The sequence below is a fragment of the Bombus impatiens genome, unplaced genomic scaffold, assembly GCF_000188095.3.
Source record: "Bombus impatiens unplaced genomic scaffold, BIMP_2.2 scf_0344, whole genome shotgun sequence".
Classification (NCBI taxonomy): Eukaryota; Metazoa; Arthropoda; class Insecta; order Hymenoptera; family Apidae; genus Bombus; species Bombus impatiens.
The window spans coordinates 222225-243191 of NT_176763.1; the positions used below are offsets into that span (position 1 = coordinate 222225).

General features: G+C 31.7%; 1 protein-coding gene across 8 annotated transcripts in view; it reads left to right on the top strand.

The window, feature by feature from the left end:
* Positions 1-20967, top strand: part of LOC100743261 (trace amine-associated receptor 9) — a 107766-nt gene that overhangs the window by 64883 nt on the left and 21916 nt on the right. For all 8 annotated transcript variants that reach the window (XM_033320770.1, XM_003489546.4, XM_012385745.3 and 5 more), the window contains one exon: positions 16291-16545. In XM_033320770.1, coding sequence (XP_033176661.1) covers positions 16291-16545 — 255 coding nt within the window. The remainder of the gene's footprint in view (positions 1-16290; positions 16546-20967) is intronic.

The window sequence follows — 20967 nt, forward strand, 5'->3', positions numbered from 1 at the left end:
TATACTTCCATCTGTAAAAAAAATACTTGGGCGTTGAAATCTCTGCAAGCAGCTATCTAGGAAAAATCATACACTTCATTAAGAGTTTTTGCATCAAATAAAATAACTTGCGTATGAAATTATTTTTCATAGTTTTAATCATTATATATTTAAATCGCAACATATATATGTATATCTAAATCAATCATAATTGTTCGAAGAATAGATTTTGTATATTTTTTTCTTCGCTTCTAACGATCTAGCTATCAACTTCTTACTTTTATCTCATGCCTGGATGCCTGTTTGAAACGAGATCTAATCCGTCACCCGATTTAATCTTTCGATCTTTAAGAACCGAGAGATTGAGATATTCATCGCGGTCAGTTAACGACTACTATCTCTCACGATCAGTTGCAACTTCTTTCTTATCGCCTACACAATCTGAGTTCTCTTTTCGTTCTTGAGTTTCGCCCTTTTTTTGCTCTCGACGAATCGCCACTGGCGATCTGGATAGTTTCCAGAAGTTTTAAGATGTGCAAATTTTCACGACGTTATAAAACAACAGTTAGAAATGCTTTATTACAATCGCTGAGATAAGTACTGAAGTACCGAGAAATATTGGCGCAGACCAAATTTTCTCGTCAAATTCTGAGGAGATGCATTCTTTGAATTTGATTCTTTGCAAAATATGATTTTCGAGTTTCAAGCTTAAATACATCGTTATCGCGAAATAATTGCACAACGAAGTTAGATAATAGAAAACACACAACGCGTTGCTTTTATGGGAATATGCGATTTCTATTACCGTAAAATCGATACTAGAACCGATTCTAGCCGCTGTTTTGTTTGCAGAAACGAAGATTTTCGCGTGTCATTGATTCCGCTTTGAATTTGGATTTGAGTTCGAGTCTAGAATTAGGTTAGCTTAGGTTAATGACGCGTCTAATAATCGTCTGTCAGGTGCACGTTTCCATGAGGAACAATGGAACAAAGAGACACTTGAAGTAATAAAAACTTTTTTTCGGCGCATCAAACGACTGTAGGCTCAGCGTGAAAGTCACTTACCTTTTCGTGCGGACAATTGCCAGATAATGCAGCGAGATAAAGGTAAAAACTGCTTCTGCGTGTTCATGGCCTTATCCGAGAGCTGCTGTAATCGGAAAAAGCAATATCGTAGAAATGTGGAGGATACAGTAAAACTTGCAATGAGAATTGTTCCATCCTTTCAAAAACCTTCGTAGCAAGCATTAGAAAAATCCCCACATAGTCGTTGTTGTTTAGTGTTATTGTATATGTTTTGTAAATTACCACGCTTTTTTATTTATGAAAAATGACTGGTTAATCAGTGACTACCCTTTTACTGCCCATATTCTTACCAATTCTACCATATCTTTTCCTCTAATCTCAATGCTATCTGTGGTTAGTCAAACAGTAACATAGAAAATTAGAAGAATTATCATCTGATAATTCATCCATATCATATCATCCATCTGGATAATTTCAGTTGAAATCTGAATCTGAGATGACCGAGCGAAATCTGATCTATAAAATCATTTACAGTACTTATCGAACCATTTATAACGATTAATATAGCAAGAAAACTGTATATTTATCAAATTATTGTCACTACAAATATTCTAATAACGATTGTTCGATACTTGAATTACGGAATGAATATAAATAATGAACTATAAGTAGATAATAATGTAGCAATTAATAACAAAACGAACCGTACGAAATATGTTAAATATGAAACTTATAAATGAAATACTCTACTTTGTAGTTCAAAATTCATTCAAATATTCTACGGTTACAGAACAAGCGAAGAACACGGAACGTTCCGTTCAATTTCTTCCTCTTATTATTTCCGCTTTTCACCTCATCTTTCTCCCGCTTATTGTGAGATAACGAGCTGGAACGAGCCCGATGAGGAATCAAATGGAATCGAGTCCGTACATTCAATTCGTGGGCGTTCTGCAGGATAGATCGTCTTCTTCTCGTTTTTTTTCTTCCTTTTGTAACCCACCGCATCGTTTCTGCTCATTAGCGTAGGGCTGCCATTCTTCGGTTTTCATCTACCGTTATCTCGAGATGATAGAAATTTAAGAAACGCATCACTTTAGAAATGGTTTTCGATATAGCTTTAACTCTCCGTTGTTATGGATTATCATCGGCGGGGAAGGGCGAGATATCGAGGAAATACAAACTACAGATTTTTCACATTGTTAATTCGTTCAATTTAAAAAGTATGATTAATTATATTTCGAGCTTTTAAGTTCAAACGTGTGAAAGTTGTAAAACGATCCATGTTGAATGTTTAAATCGTAGTTTGATTCCCTCGGAGACGAAAACGAAGAAACGGAAAATCGTTTTTATTCACGAGCAAGTCCCGCGCAGGATGAAGTTGTACGTGCGAAATAGTGTGCGTATTTTCTGAAGTATATCGTAATTTGTCACTTTCACTTTGCAGATTGAGCATTTCTTTTAAAGTGTTCCTCATAGGAACGCGTAGAAAAGTGCGCTTGAAATTTTCAAATACCTCTACAATCTTTTCTTCTCACGAACATTTGTATAGTTTACCTTATTTAAACTTTTATAATATTTTTATATCATTTGGGTAGGAACATTTTCGTTTCGTAACACGCATGAAATATTCACTGTTTATTTCTAAATGAACGTCATTATGCGTGCAATGAAACATTTACGAAATTGTAATAGACATTCAATGATTACGTAACGTTTTTGGTAATATATATAAATACGAATAAACAAAAAATAATTTCATTTAATCAGCGAAAAGTATTTGTATCTGTTAATTTGAATTTTATTGTATATAACCAGATTATTATGCATGCATGGAAAATTTAACGGTACAAGAATTCGCAGATCCTTAAATATTCAAAGTAGAGTTCTCGTTATGATATTCAATAGGTGAAGTAACAAAACGAGGTTCACAATATCCAATTTTGTATGAATCAGAAACGTGAGTAGAATAATAAGAAATTTGTATTCTTACAAAAATATATTTATCGTTCGCTGGATGTATCCTTTTCTCTGAAAGCATCGAACTTTGCGTTGCCACTTCAGTTTCAAACGACCCAGTTATTCGTTATGCAACGGTTAATCCTGGGCTCATTAAATGTTTGCGGTATTTATTTCTTCATGCTTACAACATTTTTAAATTGATGCGGCGCAGTGTTTACAGTTGTAAAACTTCGATGACGTTTTCAAAGCTAACTGCTGTGTTTTCGTTGAAATCCTTCATCTCTGTCAGGTTGCTCCGTTCAATATTCTCTTTAAGTCCTTTAACGCACCAGCCTTTTCATACTCGTTTTCATCCTGAATTTTTCCTATACAGAAGTTCATTACATCCTTTCGTAAATCAAAGTTCTTGGTTTCCTATGGAATTAATCCTTTGCGCTCTTTATTATCTTTTAATAAAGACATTTTATGCTATTATGTCACCTAAGAAGTGTCCAGTTACACTTTAGATAGGAATACTTGCAAAAGAGATTGTTTCGAACTTTCGAAGTTTATTCCACTATAAAGATATCAGTACAAAGGTATAAGTATTTAGCTAAATTCGCATCAAGTATTATTCCAGCATAAAAATTTATAAACATAGTAACTTTCAGGTAATAGAATTTTAATAAAACTACGTGACCTTAAGTATAAAGAAATAATTCTTAGATACATGATAAAAATGAATCTTTCACCTAAAGAACTCTTTGCAACGGAAGTGGTGGAGATAGTCGTCGCAGCCTTGTAGCCATAATGACTTTGAAGACGCCGTTAATGGCATAGGTAAACTTTATTTACCTCCTTATAGCGGAAAGCTTTTGTAAGACGCTGAAATCTCGCGTAACCTGCAAACGAAAATCACAGGTTTATTTTCATTATTAGAAGAAAGAATGAAAAAATCAAATTTCCTGTTAATGTCGACTTCCTCCTATGTTAATAATTATGTCGTAGTGTTTTAATTATACAGAAGCTATCTGAAACATTTTAGTTCATAATTCCGACTCGAGTGAAGGAAATTATTCTAAATGAACTCGTTACGCTTGACGTGTGTTGCATGTACAATGTACTTAAATCAATTTCTTTGTTAAATGTTATATATTAACATATAAATGGAGTAATATTGTACTTTCATATCCGAGTGCAGAATATCTATGGATTGTTAACAATGTTTATCATACCTTTGGATATATTTCTAAAGTAAGAAAATATTTTAGAATTATAGAAACAGTAATAATGATATTTTTTAAACTAAAGAAGTAATGGAAAATATGTTTTCCTTAAACTTGTGATGTATCTATATATGACACGTGTGTATTATTTATTGATGCATTGTATAACAAAATCTATAGTCTCAGATTTAACATAAGTAAAGCAATATGATTTGTATAGAAATTATTAAATTAGCGTTGTTCTTAAAATTATGTATGATGAACGTGGTATAAAGAGTAAAGTTTTCAAGTTTAATATGTTAGCAAAGCGGAAGAAAATACTGAACTTGTATACGAATTGTATACAACTAGCATACAACTTTTATGAATAGTTTTTAAAAAAGTTTCATTACAGCTCTCTTGTTCATATCTTTTTGTGCACTGCATGCCCGAAGAATTTGATCCCGTTTTGTTTCATTCTCCTCTACCTTTACTTATTCTTTTCGCAAGTTCAGCGCCATTGTTCGTAGCGTACGTTTACGTACACTATAAACCAAAAACCTTTGAAAATAAGAACATTTTTACATTCTTCTTTATAACTTTTGTTTGAAGAATGTGGCAATATATATATTGCTATCTGGAAAATACAAAATAATTCCGGCCTTTTTAAATGAAAAAAATGATACTTAAATTTTATTTTACATTAGTAAATTCTTTATTTGATTCAATTTCAGGTTACAATTTTTTTTAAAACGTTAAAAATCGGTTAACCTGTCGAACAGCTACCTTCTCAATGATTTCGAAGTCCCCTGTATAGCTACCTCTATTCGACAAGTTCATCTGGAACTGAAATATTTTTTTTATGTATTACAATAGGAGTAAAATTGAAGTAAAAAATCGAAGCGTTGTAGTGGGTTTAAGAGCCATTTTTCAAATTGTTTTCGTAAAAATATGAATTTGAACAAACATCCGCAGTGTAGCTATGGACAGGAGTAGAAAGAGAGCAGAGGACTGACAAGTTCTCCCTTGAACAACGTTGACATAAGGGTTGAAACGACACGATCAGTTTTCCTAGGCGTGTGTTATGATCTCCGGCGTAAACGGCAACGTTAAGCCTTTGCATCAGTATTGTTCAAGCTTTGAGTCCAAGAAAAACGAGTATTCGCGTGTACCATCTCTTCCGTCTAAAAAGCAAGATAAAGGGAGCGAAGTTAACGGTTGAAGTCGTAAGCCTATTTTACGCTAGTAACAATTGATATATTTTTGTCAGTGATTTATTTATTTTAGTTTTATTATATTAATAGCTTTATTTATTTTATTCCTTAAATTATTCTGCTTTAAATTATATGTATACGTGAGTCTAATTATTAGACTATGGTTTTTACGCCATTATAGGATATTTGAAAATGCAAAGACACACAGAATGCACATAATATTCAAAAATATATAGAATATCCTAAGTATAGTACTTATTATGATATTTAAGGTAATATCGTATATGATGTAATGAAATAGTATATTTATTATTATTAAACTCTTCACGCTCCTTATTGTAATGATATGGAGCGATTTTTAAATTTAAATAGAATAGTTATTTCACTTCTGCTATTTATTTTCAAAAAATACTACATATATGATATCTCAATTACGTAGTGGAACGCCAGCAGGTAGCATAATTAGAATGACAGGAAACAGATTTATTAATAGCAAATCGTTTGCAAAATGGCTGTAATTTCTACTAATTTTACGAAGCTAACTACATATGTATGTTGCTTGATGATTACGTTATATATAATTACGTATTTAATGATTACATTATAATATGTATATTCACATAAAAAGTTCAGACGTATTATAATTAACATGTGCCAATGAGTCTCTTCGGTTCAAATTCTCGCGGAATACACCTATAATTTACAATCTTTGATGTTAAAGGTTTTAGCCCTGTGTAAGTGCATTGCAACCAATCATTAAGTTAATGGATATCGTGTACTATGTGCTACGCTTGGTGTACCTCTTGTAATAGCAACAGCTTACCATAAAGTTACATCTGTTGATAATACAACGTTGATTAACAAACTGACGTTGATAAAGTGCAGAAGCATACTCAATCTGAAATATCCGAAGAAAGCGAACATTTCATACGTTACGACTGGATATACAAAGAGCATATCGGTAACTCAAACGAGAATTTGCAAACTCTCAGCGCGATGGGCTTGAGAAATAGATTCTGCCATAGTTTGATTAAACAATCTTCAGAATTTCAGGTGCGAAATATTCTCACAGCTTTCTCATGGTAGCTGCGCGCAGGGGTAGTTTGGCAAACAATGCGAAGTCTGCGTATAGAATTGAATAGGAGGATTGGATGCGCGTGCTGATTGAATGCTAGTTGTACGACGGAGTAAGAGATTTAAGTATGCTCGGTTTGAATGTGGAGGATGATATAGGCGGATGTTTATACTACGTTGGAGTACTACGTTTGTACTATACTATCTTTGTACTGTTTTTTTTGTATTATGTTATTTTTCATATTCAGAATGATTACGGTGAAAAGGACAAATTTCCATTTTGCTTACAATTCGTACATTAATTCTTACATCACGTTGAGTTATTTCTTTTTCTGATTTCAAATTTAATGAAAATTATTTTATACAGTTTAATTAAATTTTATTTGTATCATTTCACATATATTTCCCGTAATCATTACATTTTTACTAATATTTCATTTTACGGTATAATAATATTAATTTACGTTACAAATAAATGGTACATATTTTACGTGCTTAATGAAAACAAAATGTCCCTAGTTACGTATGTATTCGCCGCTGTTATATTAGGATATACGAGAACCCATCTAAGACCAGCGGAAAAATGTTACGACAAATATGGCCAGTATGAATTTAATACTATTATGGCAGGGGTTGACAAATGAGACAGCGGCAGAAGGCCTTTCCTTCCCATCGTCGAACACTTGGGCTGGATGATGATATAGAGGTCGACCTTAAAAACGGAATTTTTAAGACCAATATCGTATGAAATCCAAGCTTTCCGATTTTTAAGATTAAAACTATATATGTTTTAGTTTTTAAAGCTTTTGTTTGAATTCTAACAAGAAAATCGATTTATTTATTTTCAACAAAAGATAACTGCGACAATTAATTATGAACAGGCTTAACCTGTTCCTTCTTTTCATAATTAAATTACCAATTTTTGGGACCTACAAAATTATTTTTGACATGTTCTTATATTTAAGGCTTGCAGATAATCCAAATTAGTATTTTTAATTGTCGCTATTACTTAATTTTCTTTTTTATGACTGTTCAGTATACATTCCACATTTTTAAGTATTTTTTTTTATTTTCTCAAAAAATACTTCAATCTTTAGACTTCTTATAGTATTTTTTAGCAACTACTGTATACGCATCTAAATCTGTAAAATTTGATTCTCATCTGTGTGGAAACATCATTGAAAAGTGGGGGATATTAGTCTTAAATTGGAAATTATAAATATTCTTGTGACATGCAAAAGTCATTACAGAAGCGTAGCTCTGCTCCATCAAGAATCAATTTTCGCTCGTCATAAACTTCGAAGGCAGCAGCACATAAATTGCATTTCGTCGTATAATTCAATGAACTACTGAAACACGCGAGAAATCCGATCAAAAAAATTCACTGGTCTGTACCGAGATTATAAGTTTATAACTTCTGTAGGAATTTTTTATCATTCTATCGCTGAGAGAGCGAAAAGGCAGAGAGTATGGAACAGTTTTGACATCAACGTACTATTGTAATTAGATTTCGGCGTAAGAAACAGTAAAATGTATCTGGACTATTACGAAACGATATGTTGTTTTTACCATTTCTCATAATATACGTTACTAGTATATCTCTTATTTTGTAAATCCACTTCTAATTTTATATAAATTCAAACACTTTTTGTATCTTTGCAAAAAGCGTGTTTAAATTATATCTGTCGAAATAACACAATCAAATCCTACCTCTATCTCTGAAAAGAATTAATCTATTTAATTCCGAACGAGCTAACGAGATGATTAAAAAGCTGTCATTTTATTTAGCAATCTAGTATTACGAAACGATATCGTGACATTGGTTGTTTAATTATTAAATCTTGTTGATTGGGTTGTTCTCCCTAGAGTAGGTATAGGTTTCATTTTGCACGTGCAATGACAGGATTTAAAAACAGTGTCCGCATTGAAACATTTGCAAATTACATAGCAATCTAATAGAAAGAAAAAAATGAATAAATTGATGTATAATCGTAAAGCTGTTCGATAACATTTATTGTAAGGATAATCGTCGAAACGTATAACGTAGAAATTTTATAGCGTTGATTTATGATATGATCAACCGTTGCTTGGCAAAATTTACGAATTGTGTTATTAAGCCCACCACTTTAATTACGCTGTGGATATGAAATTTTTATGGAAGTTTCATGGTACATGAACTGATGGAAAGCGCTAGGAAATCGTACGATACAATATTCCGCAGAGAGAGAAGATCTCACGAATTCAGATTCTCCACTTGAGGTTTGCCAGAATCTTGATGATTAATAAAATAATTCCATGAACATAGCTAGAATATCTTTACATTGGTGCTATAAAGGTTTACTTATGCAGTCTACGGAGCGGAATTTGCCTTTTCCTTGTAGACTTTTGGGGGTGAGTTCACGGGAGCAATGATATTACAACTTACAGTATGATTAAAAAATTACTGCATACTTCTTTATTTTTGACAAGATGCATTAAAATTCATATATGCTAAATGTTTTATATAACATACATAATATATTCAGAAAAGGCTTATTATAAATTTCAAAAAATTTTCTTTAGAATACATAATATTTTCACACAAATTTTCTGTGACAATCGGTAAAATATTTTTATGATTCACTGTATATAAAAGTAATTTCTTTCTTTCTGATATATCTGATAATATTAACACTAGAACTACCACACCAATCAAATTGACTAGTTTTACAATTTTATTTAAAAATTTCTACTTCATGTTATATTTTTTCCCCGCAATGATGTACTTTCGCAACGGTAACTAAAAGAATAATATAATGAATTTTATTTTGTTTTTTATGTATTCAAATTCAAAATAATTTTGTATCAAGGCTACTTACACCAATATCAGTTAAAATGACTGGTACTTGTCAAAGTGTTAAAGGATCCTGCAATCCGTTTATCGAACTCCAATTAACCAGTTTCCTCGTTTTGTACAACTTCCCACACGTTTTTAAAATTTTTACTGCGTATCATTCAATATGATGATACTACATATGATGAATGTACTACATAACACGGAATTGCTTCTGTAAGAAAGTAATAAATCGATAAATATAAAAATATTCTATTATTACGTATTTTTTAAAGACCAATCGTTTTCACTGGTTTTGGTGGAAATAGCTTCGTGTTAACTTTCGGTAGTTCTACTGTTAAGTTATAGCATCCAGTAATCGCATTACATATGTACTTACATTTAAAAGTATCTGAGCGCTTGCACATTTTTTTAGAATATCATGCCACGATTAAATCCATTTCTAGAAGCCAATGTGCGATAATAAAACTGTCGTTTATAATAATAAAATATTGTAGAAATATTTTGTTGTTTGATAAGCCCTTTAGCTTCATATTTCTTAATTTCTAAATTATATGTGAGATTTTAATATTTTCTTTGTAGGTACTTAGCCTCATTGAGCTTAATAATTAATTTCACTGCTAATACAACACCTTGTATTAACAAGCCAATTAATTAAGTGTATTCCATTTGTTCATCATTTATAATATTTAAATAATTGTCGGTCGGATGTTTTACATTTCAGTTATATCATATCTCATTTCGATTTGGCGAACGATTGAATTAACAGATATATTTGAAACTTTAATTAAACTTTCCAGCGCCAAATTGAGTTGAAATACCTATACGTTATAAGCTCTTTTCTCATAGCACTCTAATTCAAACGAATGGATTTCACAATTACCGTACTTACATTTATGACTGTAACAGAATAACACATTTTCAGTTATCAAAACTTTATATACAGGGTGAGTCTGCCAACGTAACAATATCAAATAAACTAGTTTCAAAGGTTTAATAAAGAAAATCATAAATTACAACAAAGTGAACAACTATTTTAAATAAAAATTAAATACCATCGAAGGGAATATAATTTGATGTTATTAAGTGTTAATACTAGTATTACTCTTTTTGCAGATAGATAGGGAAAATACACACGAAGGTCAACTTCGTTTTTTTTTTTGTCTATATCAAAACTATTAGCTTCGAAGGTATTTTAATATACAACATCTGGCTATAGGATTAAGATCACATGCAAAAACTTCTCTTTCGTGGCTACATCGTGAATAACTATCCGTATATAACTATATAACTTATAGTTTATTATAATATCCGTAATTACTATTATATCCGTATATAACTATAAATAAAATTATCCTTGGTTACACAAATTACACTGTAATTTATAATAAATGGAAGATTACAAATACATGATAATATTATTAATACAAAATAAATACACGGAAGATTATATATACATAGCAATTAAATAATTTATTATGTACCATAGCACAAGCTGACAGAGTTACTTTTTTTGAACAACCATACTTCAAATTTCTTAAAATAGCTAGAAAGTATTAGAGGTCTCGAATGATTCGTACTTTATAGTCAGTTGTTGTATACTATTAGAATATTAAAAAATGATTATAAATAAAAGAGAGTCAATACTACATGCACATACTACAATACTACATGAAATGATGAATGAGGAATACTGTGTGCCGATCTCGGATGAATCTCAATCTCTCGTCCTCTGTCCAATATCGCTGACGTGCGCACTCGTTACCCAGTTCATATAGAATCGACGGTTGTCCTTATCAGTCCTATAAATAACGATGTGGACAGATCGGCTACTGACGAAATGCATGTGGTAATTTCTACATACCGTGAAAGAGTCCTCGTTTATCATTTTTTCTTTTTGCCATCTTCAGTGGGCACAATGAATTTTTTCACCTACGTAAATTAAATTGTAATGGTTCTGTTCATTGATCGTCACTGAAACTTTACGAATTTAACGTGACTAAGCGATTAACAGATAAAAAGGTGTTTTTTCTTTCTTACTAAGGCAATTTTAGTGTTTATGAAGGGATTACCTTATACAATATTATAGTATACATTACACATTATCAGATAAATTATAAGACAATGTTTCGTTATACCGTTGCTTACGAAAACGAGTAAATAAGGTTACATATTGTCACAGTATCCTTGTAGAATAAAACGCCAAATGAGAGATAATCGAAGGAAGAAATTCACCTTCTGTAATATTTTAATTAATTCAGTTCTTTATTAAAAAATGCATTCATGGCTTTTGCATTCATGAATTTTTACATACAATGGATCATTTCACTAACGTATTCGTCGATGTATTGATAGGTTGGTACAGTGGCCACTATAGGTGTCCTTGCGAAGTGTCGATGCCCGGAAGTAGAAGCCGCGATCGCATTGAATCAATTTCGATGAATCGCTGGTGTGTTGCAAGTTGACGTTACAATTGTATAGATACGTACAATACACTCGCAACGCAGTTGTAGAAGGATTTTCTGATAAATTACTATCTTTGTCGTGTGGCAACAATATAGAGATGTGTATAATACCGTGTATGTTATAAATAATATTATACAGTTTCTTACAGAAGTTTGTCTTTTAACAAGACACAAATACCAACTAGCAATTTACACAGTCTCTATACAGAGATTTCATGTATGAAACTTTATATGTATATATAACCTGAAGTTAATTTTTACGAAAACTAACAAATTAATTTATTTATGATTTATTATACAAATCTTCTAGGTGATATTATAATATATTAATAAAACGTGTCTACTAGAAAAATTAGCAGTTGATTCATCTGCTAGTGTTTACTCGTAGATATCGTGGGAAGCGTCGCGTCGTTCGGATCGATAATTGAATTTTGAGATCTGGTAACCACCGACGCGATTTTGAATTAGGAAACTTAGTCTAAAGTCCATAAGCTCAGTCATTGTAGGTACCATTCAAGAGAGATGACGCAAATTATCAATAGGATCAATTAGCAAGTTAGCTAATTTCGTTCATGTAGATGCTACAAAACGGCTAGTATAAAGGCTAGTGTTGATAGTTGAAAGATCTATTGAATAATGAAATATCATTTTGTATACACTATATCATTATACGTCTGTTCATATTAAGTACATTTTGTACATTTTTGCATTTATCATAAATGCATAAAGATAATTGTATCGTTACCAATTAAACGTGGATTGAGCGTTACGATATGTTATAACAAGTTGTAACAATTGAATACGTAATGCTATAACAAGAGATGAATTAAACAGAATTGATGCAATATTGAAAGTAATAGTCAGATAGAAAATGCTGCCAGTTATGCATACAACGGTTGCTATGCATACTTATGAATAACGCAGATATGCATAGTTATTCATACAGCCTGCATATGCATATAACGAGTTCATATTAAAAATTTCTTGGATACGTGTGAATGATTGTTTATAGTACAACAAAAAATAGATAAAAGCATCTGCCTGTTTCAGACACAAAAAACATAGAAATTATTCATTTTAAGCAATACGTTTTAATAATTGACAAGTGAAACGAATCTTCCATTAAGAGAAATAAAATAAATAAAACTGATAAATTAAATCTTGCTTTTTAAATTTCTTTAAAGTTATTGTCTCAGCGTTAACGTTAATTATACAAACGTTCGAAATTTCATATCGATCGGAAAACAAGAGATTACATTTTATTTTTTCTATTTGTTATTAAATTATCGTTTCACCTTTCACTACCCGTTATATAAATATTTATCATTATACAGTGTAAGCCTGTACAGTGTTAAGCCTCCGAACTAATTAATCCTGACTTTTACCACTCGAAAGCTTTAATTATTCTAATTTTCTCAATAATCATGTAATTCTAAGAATTGCATAAGAAAGGTTGCCTGGTTCAAAAGTAAAGCTCGCAATGCTTTAAAATACAAATGAAGCGAATGAGAAAAAAAGAAAGAAACGAGGAGATGCAAGGAAAAGGATAGGAAGGAGTACAAGATGAGGAGTTGGGGAGAGAAAGAGAGAGAGAGAGAGAGAGAGAGAAAGAGAAAGAAAGCGAGAGGGAAAAAGGTGGAGAGAATCAGGAAGAAGCGAAAGAGGAAGGATTCATCTAAACGAGCAGATCCGTAATCCTTTTACTGCTGTGCGATGAGAGGCTTTGACGCTGACGAGCTTAACGCTTTGCGACTTTCGTAACGGTGTCAAGCTGGTCTAAAAGACGAGTCGACTAGACGTCCTACCTTTTAGACGTTAAGGTCGTCTTATTCAACGGACGTTCTGTATTACTGAATGTCCTCGTGGTTATTCTTTAACCAAAAATTAGTCAATGAAATGTTATTGCTTTCATCACGAAACTTTTGATTTTGAAATTCATCGCCGATATGTCATACATTGAATATACACGAATTGCGACCGAATGACGTGTACCAGCATGCATTCCTTATGAAAAAATAAGAAAAAGATATAGAATAACATTTTTTCATTCTCGACTCAAATTTCGAGGAAATTGAGTTTGAAAATTTATCGAGTATACTTGAACATAGGTAACTCGGGGCTGTATAGGAATAAGTAATCGACAGGACGTTATTTTACGTGTGAAAATAAATCGAAAACGTAGAATAACATTTTTTGACAAGATGTTTTGTTCCTGAGAAAAATAAATTTGAAAATTTATCATACGCGTATACTAGATTAATTTTTGAGTGGTGAATTTCTTTCTTTTCTTTTTTTTTTTTGTGAAAAATATCGATTTTCGAATATTTGGATTTGAGCAGTTATTATTTCTCGAAAAATAATTTTTTTGCGTCGATCGTAGATCAGATGATAGCTGTGTATGTATAAAATATAACCGCATTAGAATTTTTGACTTTGGATGAACTAAAGGGCTAATAAAATCATATCGATCGAATTTTGCGGAGCGTTCTAGTTCACACGCAGTCCAAACTACATTTTTCAGTAAATCGAATTGGAAAAATTTGTGTAACGTAATAAAACTATAATAAAAATGTATGAAAAGTTCCAGATTAATTTGTTTCATATTATTTGTAATAAAAAATGCTAACAAATCGATATCTATTACATAAAAAGGTAGCTGTGCCTTCCTAACTAAACATGTTTAAACTTCACTTTTTTGAGAATGAAGTCTTTAACGAAAATTTGATTTGACATTTTTTACTTATTTTCGTATGTACAATGATCTTCTTGCGATTCTTCAAACAACTTTAAATATATGTGACAAATTTTTAAATTTGATTTTCTCGAAAACGAAGCGTTATATGAAAAAATTATCTTCTATATTTTCTTCTTATTTTTTCATAGTGAATCACTTCGTATCACAAATTGATTCTGAAGTTAATTGCTAATATATTATACGTTGAAAATATATAATAAAATATCATCACATTTAGTACGTCTTGCGACGATTTATTACTAATTTTTATTAATATTTGTTATTAAAATAACTAAATAATTGTTGTTAAAAAAATTTGTTGACTTCGTAACGATGGAAATTCTATATAACTAGATACAAGTTGATGAATCATCACTAACTATACTAAAACTACACACACAGGTATGTCAATCTGTAACATACATTTATATAAGGAAAATTACGAAGAAAGTTGCGGCTTGCAAGATAAATCACAGATTCTTTAACGTATTTTTTAATATTAGAAGTTTCTTACAGGCTCTGCATATTTATAAACCACGATACGAAAGTTTTCAAAATATATCGGAAATTTTTTATCGCAAACTTTGCAAGTTTCATGCAGTATGAAATATTATTACTCAATATCTGTATGCGAACAGAAAGTATTTCTATTTGAAGAAAAATATCAAATGATAAAGTACGTATACGCTTGCAGAATTTTGTTAAAGTTACATAAATGCACATTTTGAATATGCGGTTTGGAAAATTTAAATCCAATGAAAACAGCTATATACGAGTACATGCATAGATAGCCCGATTGAATAAATCACTTTGACATGACAGTTAAAAAGTTCGAATTTAATGACCCAGTTTGCAATTCGATCATTCAAATTTTTCCCTTCTTTGCAGGTATATAATTGAAGAAAATTTCCAGCAATTTAAACAAAAGTATGTAAATTTTCAATGAAAAACCAATGTAAATATAACAATGTTATGTGATACCACAGCTTCTCTGTTATATTCATCTCTTTTCTGTGTTGGAATACAACGATATTAATCGCATACAGATGAGGTGATTGATCGAACGGATTCTTCCCTTCGTTGCCCAGCGATATCTCCACTAGCGTGCGTTCGTTAGATGTACCATGTAGATATGTCATGCTTTAACGGCATAGTGCTTTGTATCGCGAAGTTGCTGGAAGGTTCCGTGGCACGTGCCGCCACAAAGCATCTACACAGATCACACTCATTACTGCATAGAGAGTGGGGTTCAAAATTTTTTCAAGGGCCATGGGTCACTAAGTCAGTCAGTCTGAGAATAACTAGTCAACTGTCAACATTCACAACGTTTACTTATATTTGTTGTAATTTTTGTTTAATAAATATCACATAGTATTGTTTCAACACAAACATTGTGTCTTCCACAGATTATTAATCTTAATTCCGGGATTAAATTCTAACATTCTGCTTCTTTCATCTTTTCATTCTTCATAGTCAGATCTCACACCGTCGTGTGCTTCTATCACTGTAACAACATCAAAATTCTATCATCAAGTTGTATTATGCATTACATTTATATACGTCATATCAAAGATTTTATTGCGTAATGTTGTAATAATCATAAAAACAATAGGAATACAAATGAAATGTAGGAGGATGGGAAGGCTAGTATTCAACAAGCTTGAAATTTACGCTTATTATGAACCCGTGATTATCATAAAATCATTAATATCTTTTAGAAAGAATTGATTCGTGAAGCATTTAAACGTTTAACGTAATATACATATATTACCGACAATGAGCAAGAGACGTTAAGTGAATTCATTTCATTTACATATTTCAGCTTGTAGCTCACGAGAGACGACTGTCAACTTCTGCCTCGCGAACAATGGCTGCAATGAGTTTAGGATTCATTGTTATGGTCACACCATGGACAATTCAGGAAGTCGTTGCAGCTTGTACCGGAAGCAAGCCACCACCATTCCTCGACTTCCTTGCCACGTGGCTTGCGCTCTCCAACAGCTTCTGGAATCCGTTCCTCTATTGGCTGCTCAACAATCACTTTCGCCGTATTTCAAGGGAGCTACTCTACACTAAGGTGAGTACGATCAATTACGTTTCACGTACGTAAACCCTATGGTTTACGTTTTCCATTTAACAAGCAGTCAGGAATGTGGATATGAGTTCTACTGGAAGGTTCTATCGCACTTGTTATAAATTTATTATATTTTTATTTAAAGATATCGTGTTTCTCTTTTTAACGATGCAACCTTATATAATAATTAATGCAATAAGTACGATGTTTCTTATTAAAGCTTCTTTAATCACTGTTAACTATTTATCCTGGAGGGCGAGTATACTTGTTCATACATAAATACGTCGAGCTTATCCCGCTCTGTTGATTTTTATGCCGTTTGCCGTAACTTGTACGCATACGCATTAAGTATCGATTTAGCTGTACACAAACCGGGTGTCTAAAGAAATCAGTTGCTTTCATGAAGAATGTGTAGTACATATTTTTGTCAGTTTTGTAATTTCTTCACATCACGTGATACAATGTAGCAACCTTTTCTTTTTTATATATATATATGTAACTTTAGCTAGTGATATTTTAATATACATATTGTGTTTATAATATTGCTTGGATAATATTTTCATTCCATTACATTTTCACCTCTGCACTGTATATTGCTATGTTATAGACATTTCCTAATACCAAAACATGAACATGCACGTGGTCCGCATACCTCCTAGTGTGTATAGCATGAAGGGTTTAAGAGAAGCGTTTAGCTAGCAGTTTTGTGTAATATCCAACTAAATTCGTACACGTGTGAACTTGTATTGTGAAAATCGCCTGCAAAACCTAGAATATGTAAATTACGTGCTACGGTAAATTTGCGTATTGTGCAGGTATAATTAAAATAGATCTGACAGAAATACACGTATTAATAAATATTCTAATAATTCTAATATAGATACATATACACATATTCGATACATAGTAATAATGTGATTAATTTACGTTTAACTTGATAATAATTATTTAGCATTACAACTCATTTACATATTAATGAAATTAATAATTTTAGTCTATTTTTCCTTAACTTTTATTATACATCTTTTTTAAATCATATTTATCTCTCAGTTTTTACAAACTGTAAAATACAAGTCAATATTTGTTCTTTCTACTCTCGTATTGCTTCCAATCTCATGCCAGTATACTACGCTTTTTTATCTACTTTCCTATTTTTTGTCTCTTAAATGCAATATGTAATACACGAGTTAAACAATAATATATAAAAGAAAAAAGAAATACACAAGCATGCTTATACAAGGTACAACTTATACGCGGAAATCGGAATTCTGAAACGTTTGTCATCGTTTATTATAATAGTATTATCACTATTAAGCTCTAAAGCTATAGAAACATATGCTTCATTCAACGATGCTTGCTGTCATATACTGACATTTTGCTAGCATTGCATGTGAATCTGATAATCCAATCAATATTGGTTTACTGGTTGGTGGTTTAAATGACATTTAGGCTTGCAGAAGTTCGGTTTCTTAAACGAGAAAAGGTTTATAAGAATTTTAAATAATGTATCAGTAAAATGCACAGATTTAAAGTAAATTTCTTTATATATATAGTTATAAAAAATGAGAAACTTAAAAAATCGTTAAAATAATAATAACAGTAATTTTACGAATATCGCTGGTAAATGTCAAGTTCGAGTACTGTGAAAAGATAAGAAGTTGTGACGACATTGAGGTTGCACGAAGAGAAGTAGGTACTCCACTCGTTCCATCCGCTTCGTCTAACTTTACCGTTAATGCTCACCCTTGCACCATGATATCCAATAAATTATTGCTCACACATATACTTCATATATATATATTGAATGTGTAATTGATAATAATAAAAACATATAGATTAATTTAAAACAAAAATGATAACAACTTAAAAAGAAATTGAAATATTTCAAATATTCCAGTAAGTTTATTCCATTGAATCAAACAATTATCTGATAGCAATAATTTTTTCGTATTTTTAGTAATTAAATGAATAATAACATGTATAAATAACATATACGGAATGTACACATACATTAAATCGTAATGAATGTATATAGAAATGATATTATATAAGGATAAAACATTTCCATTTGGTAGATGGCCTAAGAGTTTTAATCTGTGTATTATTTCAATTTATCATAAATTATTGCACGATTATTCAAAAGATTTATTCAGCGTATCTTCGCTGTAAATATCTCGGAGTTTTCGCATTTCGTACGATATGCGATAAAATTTGGTCTTTCACGCCCGAATGTGAGAAAATAACGGTAGAGTGGTTACGGTAAAAACGTTGTGGCACGATAAAACGTTACAGAAAACATAAGATTTATTTGATCCAATAGGCGTTAGGTAGAATGGCCCGTTTCCAATACTTTCTGCAATTTAACGATCCTTTCTTCTCCTCGGCGCTTTTCATCCTTTTCCCTTGCTGTTCACTGATTCAGCATGTCCCCGAGATACGTTATGTTGACCCTCACGGTAGCGGTCATACATCTCCGTGCTTCGACTTTACAGCCCATGAATTCCGAAAAGCTCGTTGGTGTCCCGTAAATTTTAATCTTCTGGAAACGCTTGTGTTCCTGTCCGCCACTAGCTTGCCTGTTATCGTTTAGTACAATAGTTAATTCATAGTTGATTGTTGATTTCTGTGCATCGAAATATGTCTCCATTTCGATTTAACTTGTTTGTGTTCAACATGTTTGTTAGCACAGTGGATTGGAAGAGAACGTGCATCGCAGATCATATTTTGTTTCTTGGAAATTTTATTATGACATTTTTGAAAATATTAATTTACAATATTTTTAATGCAAAGATTAGAGTAATTACGTTTGTATGAATAAATGTCAACATTTAGAAAGAATTAATTTAAAGAAGAAATTATACTATCTATATCGTTATGTAAATTGCATCGAAATACATTTATATAACACTGTCGTTTTCTTGCTGTTAAGTTATAGTGTTTGAATACTGCAGCCAATATCGGCGCATATTTTACACCAGTTTCAATGTATTCGTGCAATTCGTCATTCTTAATTACAGACGAACGTGATCTGTTGCGTAGAGATTTATCACATCCGTTAAATCGTTTGAATTATTTTTGTGTTGTTCTTTCATAGATAGAGCTTGTCCCAGAAAGAATAAGAATATTTCAATGTGTGGTGAAATTGCATGACAATCGTGTAATATTTTCTGTATATTTGATCAGTTTGCCAAATCAATTCCAACGAAAAGGAAGGCTCGGACGAAAGACTTTCATAGAAAATATTTGAAACTAATTTTCTTACGTAGAATAATTTTCTCCCCGATTTTACTATGATTACAAAAATTCTTGCATACATAGATCAGTTTTTTAATTCATTGAATTTATTACCACCTCGTACCGAAAAATATCCACGTATTCTTATGGTCAGGCAATTCGCGTGATTTGAATACCATTAAAACTTTTCTATTGAAATACGTTCACGCCCCCGATTTTATTAAACGAACAGAGAATAGCAAAAGTTTTGACAGGTCCTATTCTACACGTATCACACGGATGAAGAATCTTGCCAATTTTCCAGTAATAATTTCGTACTAATTTATTAAAAGTATATAAATTTGAATTTTTCATCGTATAATATGTTAAAAAATCTATCAAAGACATGTGTTAAAACGTATTTTATATATTAAACACGATTATTAAAAGATACAAGTTCCAACTTTATAATACCCATCGAGTGGCTGAAAATGTACTTTTGATCTATCGATGACGGGTCATCCTGTTCTTTCACACCATTCCTTATCAGAATAGTATAAGGTCGTTCAATTTGGTCCTGGCGTACAAGGATGGATGCTTTTGCCCGCGGGCAAGCAACGTCGACAACCTTTAAGACAGAATGAGAAGGAACGATAGTAGTGAGAGTGTAAGTTCGTATATAGGTTCAGCTTCTATACAGAAGCTTATTGCCATACTTCTCTACATTCATAGAATATCCCGCTGCAAGTCCATCGTCCACAGAGCTGCGGCTTCCGTGTCCACCAATTTTTCTCTGCTCAAGCACGTTGATATATGTCCGTATAGAGAACGAGCAGAGAGACTCTCATGCTGGCCCCTTCATCGCGCAAAATTTGATTTTAAAAAATGGCATCTTATTACAGCCAGGTAATTATTAGCAGACACGTTTGGGATCACTTTTGTAGTAACTACCGAATATGGTGATTTTACTCGAGGAAGAAGATCTGTACACAGTGAAATACAAAAGTATTTGAACAATTATTGTAGAAAATCGTTACACATGTGTGCTATAACGTTAATGTCTTGATCTTCGGATTGTTCAGTTTCTAAACTACGAGTAAGATGAAGAAAGTTTTTCAAAATTGATTTAAAGATTATTTTATTAAGGTGCCGATACCAAACGAAATGTATACTATTACTAAATCTTTTAATTGATAATTTCAATTTATAATC